At 39.5% G+C, this 6,876-nt stretch overlaps 1 protein-coding gene across 9 annotated transcripts in view; it reads left to right on the top strand.

The window, feature by feature from the left end:
* Positions 1 to 5,928, top strand: part of mef2d (myocyte enhancer factor 2d) — a 102,619-nt gene extending 96,691 nt beyond the window's left edge. For all 9 annotated transcript variants that reach the window (XM_025911272.1, XM_025911275.1, XM_025911277.1 and 6 more), the window contains one exon: positions 516 to 5,928. In XM_025911272.1, coding sequence (XP_025767057.1) covers positions 516 to 951 — 436 coding nt within the window. In that variant the 3' untranslated portion in view covers positions 952 to 5,928. The remainder of the gene's footprint in view (positions 1 to 515) is intronic.
* Positions 5,929 to 6,876: the final 948 nt, after the last annotated feature.

The following is a 6,876-nucleotide window of genomic DNA, read 5'->3' on the forward strand; positions in this document are numbered from 1 at the left end:
TAAACTGAGCAAATACAAAATGCAGTTGTTCTTGTTTAGCTACTTGCATCCACTGAACGATGACTTGAGTATCTTTTTTGATACTCCAGTATGATGTTCAGCTGTAGACCTTAAGGGATCAAAACTAATATCCGAGTTTTTCAGCTGCATGGCTTACAGAATTTGCTTAAATGTAGCCTTATCTGTTCTTTGTGTCTTTGTTCTCCATGTGCTTAAGTCCACACAAGCCTTCATGTTCCGAGTGTATAGTGTTACCTGGGTGCCTTTTGCTTGAAGATCCTGCTTTTCATTTTACAAGTCCAGCATATGTTTACTGAATTCTTTGATCCATTCATTTTAAAGCGACCATTCTTTTACAGTATTGGCTGAGCTCTGTGTTCCATCCCTGCAAACCTTTGTCTAATGAAGATCTGTTCTCATGTACTTTTGATGGATAATACGTGTAGTTGTGTAGTTTCATACTGACATAATTCTTCTTGTTCTTTTCTTTCTTCTTCTACCCGCTGTTTCTCCAGGCAAGTGGGAGTACAGGGTGCCGCGCTGACAGTCAACACAAACCCCAACGTCAACATCAAGTCCGAACCAGTCTCACCAAATCGTGACCGCAGCACTCCCATCTCCACCAGTGGGGTGGCTGGAGGTGGAGTGGGCCAGAGTCAACTCCAGGGACAAGGTCTGGTGTCCATCGCCTACCCTGGTACTCTGCGTCTTGAAGCGGGAGGCCAAGGCCGCTCACCTGTTGACAGTCTCAGCAGCAACGGCAGCTCATATGAAGGCAGCGACCGAGACGATGGCACCCAGGGTCGAGGCGGGGGTCTGGACTTTCACCACCAGGTCGGCGCCGGAGCCCAGCAGCCCACCATGGTCCTTCTGCGGCCCTCATCAGCAGAGCCTCAAGAACAGGATGGGACCAACGTCAAGAGAATGAGACTGGACACCTGGGTCACATAAACGGATCGATGGACAGATGGAGGATGGAGATGTGTACTTGTGGATTGTGTACATGCCCCACCAGCTCCAGCAGCCCCAATATCCACATTGCATACGCACAGACAAAAACCACCCACCACCAACCCAGTAACCTGCTGTCTACACAGTAAACCTCACATGGATACATACACAACACAAGCATGCTAGCATACTCGCACACGTGGACACTCACTCGTATGGCAATGTGCATTCACGTTTGAACTGTAATGTGTTCTCACTGACATACACCAAACCCAACAAGACCAGGAATTATTTATCAAAAAAAAGACCATGCTGGACATCATTCAGCTGGATTCGGATAGAAGTGAATGAGTTTGTAATCAGGCTACAGTGGTTAGGAACTGTGGCCTGATTAAATTTGGTCACATGGACTTCTTGACAGTTTCTGGAAAAGCAGACAAGCCAGACTTGGTTTCCCAGCATGCCCCTGCCATGATTCACGGCTGGTGGCAATCTCTCACCTTCATATCTTTACTGTCTGTTTATCCACAGTAGGTTTTGATCAAATATGACAGCGCTGTATTAAAACGGTGCCACAAAACGAGTCCACATCGATGTACACATCCGCCCATCCACAGTTGTATTGCTATCACTCTAGATTTTTGTTTGTTTTCTAAGAGGAGCAGCTGTGCTCTTTTTTTTTTTTCTTCTTCTTTTTTTTAAGCGTGGAGTTTTGTCCCTCAGTCTTGACTGTTGACATTTAGAGTTTGGATTCATTTTGAATATGAAGACACTAAAAGAATAACTTGCCTCCCTTCTCAGTCAAGTCGGCGGCTCCGTCAACATGGCCGGCATTTGGTCCTCTACAAGAATGGCGACCACCAGGGGTCTTTATTTAATCAGAACCACGCAGACCAGCTGTAAAACGAGGAACGTGATTTGTTGCCGAGGTAAAAGACTGCTTTTCTTTGAATCAGGGACGAGCTGCCACAGCTCAACGACACATGACGCAGATTCTCCTCGTTTCGCCCACATCGTGTCAACTACAGATGCTGAGAAAGGTGTGTGTTTGGTTTGTGTGTGTGCGTGTGTGTGTATACGGGTTTGTTACCTCAACTGGTTGTGTTTTCTTTATTGCTTTTTTTTTTTTTTTTTTTTTTTTAAACGAAGTAAATTTGGATAAATCTTCATTTTCAATTTCATCCTTGAACACACACCTGCAACGCACACAGGTGAAATTATTTTTGTGAGCAATTCATGTTTTGAATAGATAGCTGATGTTCAAAGAGGAGAATCGTGAGGTACCATGTATATAAGCAATCTGTAACCTTTGTGGCTTTTGTGTGACAGGGATAAGGTTTTTTTTTCTTTTGAAGGTTAAAAAATAAATCATATTCAAGTATATATTTAAACAGCTTCAGGCGGTAGCAAGGGCAGCTCTGCATCTGGGGCAAGAGACTACACCAGACGACAGGGATTGTATATATAAACTATATATTCGGCAGGATATCCCTTAAGGAAGTGGAAAAAAAAAAACAAAAACAAACAAACATTGATTCTCAGTGGATCTGTCTCTTTTATATTATTATTATTTATGTGTGTATATAAAGTGTAATATGTGGACGAGCCCAGAGAGGGTGTTGTAGAGGCAGGAAGGGAAGACGTAGCCGTGGTGACTCGGACTGTTTAGAGTGAGCAATGATTAGGACTCTGTCGCTGATGGAGGGCACTTTACCTTAACTCCCACCTCTGACACGCACGCACAGCACGCACACACTAGAGTTAGACTGATGTTTTTGGCTGGATAACAACCTAAAAATGGCAGGTACATGTAACATATTGCAATTTTTATTTATTTCTCAAAATTCTCTTTTGATGTAGTTTAATTTAAGTAATATACAAGCTATAGTAAGGGTCTCAGTCTGGTTGCCTAATTGGAGTAATTTAGTTAATTAAATTAATAATTCATTAATTGCAATATTAAATATATTAAGTTAATAAATTGGTAAATAAATTGAAGCAGTTTTTTAAATGAGACTTGTTATTCCCATTTCCAGCTCCAGATTTTCAAACTTAAACTTTATCAGGGTAGCTTTGCATGACTCACAGTTCAAATAAATCCTATATATCTTTTTTGCAGGCCCTCAGTTTATCAACTCTGTGAAAGCAGCCTTCCCTCTCCCTTTAAGCCAACTACTTTTTATTTTCTAATTGCCTGCCCCTCACAAGAAAAAGACTTGGAATAGCAGGTAGGTGGCCATGACCAGTGCTGTGTGTCTCAAATGACTGCAACTGCAACTGGCTTTGTAAAGAACCAAGAGTAGAAAACAAAAATTGAATATTTAGGGCTGAAAGGATTGGACATGTTTAATACGAGCTGCATTCGTTGGATAGAAAGCAAGGAAAAGGATAATAAGTCCAATTTAAGGAGTTGTTTACAATTTTTTATTTTTTTATTTTTTTTTTTTTAGAAGAGATAAGTTGTATAAAAATTGGAACATAACTTTCACTTATACTTTCACTGTGTAGCACTGTCTACTTCAAATTCAGTTACTATTTGTCAATCTTTCAAAGTCATTGCTGATGTAGTTTCATCTTTCAAATGAATCTTTTATGGAAGCATTTATTTGAAAACTGCTAAAAACTAAAGATTAGTAAAAAAACTGCAATTCCCATTGTATCATTTAGCTAAATTAAACTTTTACTGGAATTTTTCCTCGTGCAGCGACTGCCAAATATTGGGTATTTTGTGCAACTTGATTGCAGAAATGCAAAAGAGTATTATCCACTACCACCATATCAGTCAAACTCTAGAATACATACATATAGATAGTTTATGATTAAGCAAGCCAAGGATTTCCCTGATCCCTCTTTTTTTCTTCTCCTTTTAGAGATTTACCTTTTCCTCCAATTAAAAGCCATGTTTCTATATTTAAAAGGATCTCTCCTTCGCCTGTCACTGGTTGGCTGCAGTTTTATATTATGGAGAGTTTAAGAAGACTATGAAGGAAAAGAGAAGTGAAGGATGTAATTTTCTACTCTATAAAGGTGGCAACGGTTGATTTAGGTTTTTTTTCTTTTAAACGTGGTGGTCAAAAGTGCAAATTCATGTATTTATTTTTCCTAAAAGCACTCTCAGCCTCCGTCCATTTGCTTGTTAAAAGCACTGGCATTTGGGTGTCGTTCGTCGCTTAGCCGGAGGTTTCAGAATGACTCTTGATCTTTTAATGACTACCTCCCAAATCCAACGCAGACTTGTCGACTTTAGGTTTTACCGCATCCAGCCACCACATCCTTCTCATGGGCAGGCCCTCGTCACCTCTCTCTCACCCCTATCACTCACTCGGTTTGTTTTTTTTTTTTTCCCTCCTCTCTGGAAGCTTAATCTCACACACACACAGACAAACAAACACACACGCACACATTTCATTACACACTCCTCTTCTGTTCACTCCGTCCATATAACGGGTGTCAGCGCTGAAATGACGAGTCAAATTATTTTGGGGTCATTTCCATGAGAAACACAACCACCACCCCCTCTCTCCCGACTCTATTCGGCTTGCAGCTTCATCTCACACACTACTGCCATCATCCGCCCTTCAGTTCATCAGTGATTTCTCATTTCCTTTTTCTCCGTCTGTCACTCACTCACTCTCTCACACACACAAACTCACACACACACACACACACACACACACACACACACACACACACACACACACACACATTCATCCTCTGTGACAAGTCTGAGTGTCAATATTGCTTTTCTGAGTGCTTGGCAGAGTTAACATAAATCCCCAGAGTGTAAACACTTTGACTGTTAAGACTGTTGTGCCCTGAGCTTCGAACAAAAAAATAAAAAGAAACAAAAAAAGTCTGCAAGTTTATATGTTTCGTCCAAGAAATGAGATTGTTTGTGAGCAGGCAGGTGAGAGCCCTCGTGAAGCCCTGACATGTTCTTTAGAACAACACTAGGGGTCGCTGTAATCACACAACAGACAATCGTGCTGAGAAGCCGTTAACTTGCATCCCCCCCTGAAAAGAGATACATGCTCCTGTACAATGATGTTTAGAAGTCTCACTCACTTTCCAGTGTTAATTTGTGCTGGTGACAGTCTGTTTTTAATTGTTCTCTGACAATTGATATTATTGTTATTATTATAATTATCATCATTAGCACAGCCACACTGATAGTAGCTGTCATGATGATATAGATTTCTGCATTTTCGTTCTTTTTTGTTGTTTTTGTTTTTTGTTTTTTTGTGTAGGATAGGTCTCTTGTTTTCTTTGGAATTTTATTTTATTATATAAGAATATTCTATAAATATATTTTTGTTTTCATTTTTTGGGATTTTTCTTTCTTCTTCAACAAGGGTGTTACTAATGTTGCACGATTTTTATGACATGTAACAAGCAACACACGAGTAGTGATATTAGTTTCCACGTGTGGCTGTGGATGGAGGCGCTGATTAAGTCGACAAATCGCTTCAATGCTGCAAAACTTTGAGTCCAATGTACAAACCTCTTGAGTCTAAAGGGGGTGGGGCAGCGTGACACGTCTAACTTATTTCTGACCAGACACAATTATGTCAATGCATGGGCGTTTCAAAACAACAGAAGTGTGAATCATGTTATAGGAAATAAAATGTAATATTGACACAAAAACACATCACACAGGATTACATTAAAAGAAAAAAAGTGAAATCAAAGAAAAAAAAAGTTTAAATAAATTATAGCTAATATATTGTGTTCGGCTAGTCTGCTTTTTTGTTGTAAAGAATTTTTTTTTGTTGTTTTTGGAGAATGATATACAATTTGTGTATATTTTCATAAATAAAGTATGCACTGATATGTTATTACAAATTCTATACTGCTTTTACAAAAAAAAGTGTTTGTTATTGTACCAAAGTATCCATTGGTCCCCTCTTACCCTCCCCTTTTTGCGTATGTTTTACCGTATTTTATATATTAAATAGACAAGTTGACCTACAGAAAAAAGTTTGAGTTTGTGTCACTTATTTGGACTCCTTTTTTCAGTCTGATTTAAAGTGGAAGCATCACGGTGTTGCCACCACTAGAGGGCACCAGAGTGTTTGTTATCAGTGTTTGTCTCCAGTTTTCAGAGGCTTAAAAGTATTAGAACAGGCCAATGTGATTTTAAATATATGTAGTGATTTTAACACTTGTATGAGACTTCTTTGTTATCAATGACTGATTTAGTGTAGATGTAATACATAAACAGTTAATGCAACAGTTTTGTTAAAACCTGTTAAATTAAAGCTACAAGTCTGCAATTTCAGACACATCTTAAGTGCTCAGTTTAAAAGCGCTGTGACAGTATGCAGAGTGTGTGTTATTCTCAAAATACTTATGGACTTACAGTACTGTACAAAAGTTAGAAAAAATACAGGAAAGTCTGAGTCCTGGGAAGCTAAATATACAGAAATGGGGGGTGACCTGAGAGTTTTGCACAGTACTGTAACTGTCACTAAGTGCAGAGCAATAAAATGTGATGTGTGACTGCTCCTCAAAGGAAAAATATTCACAGCGTTTGTGTTTTTTATTCCGCATTTGAACCCAAAGATAAAGGACAGATAAAGCTAAATGTTTCAGAAACTTTATTTTATTCAAATTGAGCCATCTGAGACTAATCGCTTATATACATGAATAGAAAACTGAACTTACTTACACAGTGGTTGCTTCACTGCAAGAATCTGCTGGGTTCAAATACACCAGGCAGCTGGGGCCTTCCTGTGCATGTTCTCCCCCGGTCTGCATGGCTTCTCTCGGGTTACTCTGTCTTCCTCCCAGAGTCCAAAAACATCCATGTTAAGTTAATTAGTGATTCTAAATAGGCTGTAGGTGTAAATGTGAGCATCAATGGTTAACTGTCTCTCTGTGTTAACCCTGTGATAGATTGGTGATCTGTCCGAGCTGTACTCCACC

The sequence above is a fragment of the Oreochromis niloticus genome, linkage group LG11 (assembly GCF_001858045.2).
Source record: "Oreochromis niloticus isolate F11D_XX linkage group LG11, O_niloticus_UMD_NMBU, whole genome shotgun sequence".
In the NCBI taxonomy this organism is placed as follows: domain Eukaryota; kingdom Metazoa; phylum Chordata; class Actinopteri; order Cichliformes; family Cichlidae; genus Oreochromis; species Oreochromis niloticus.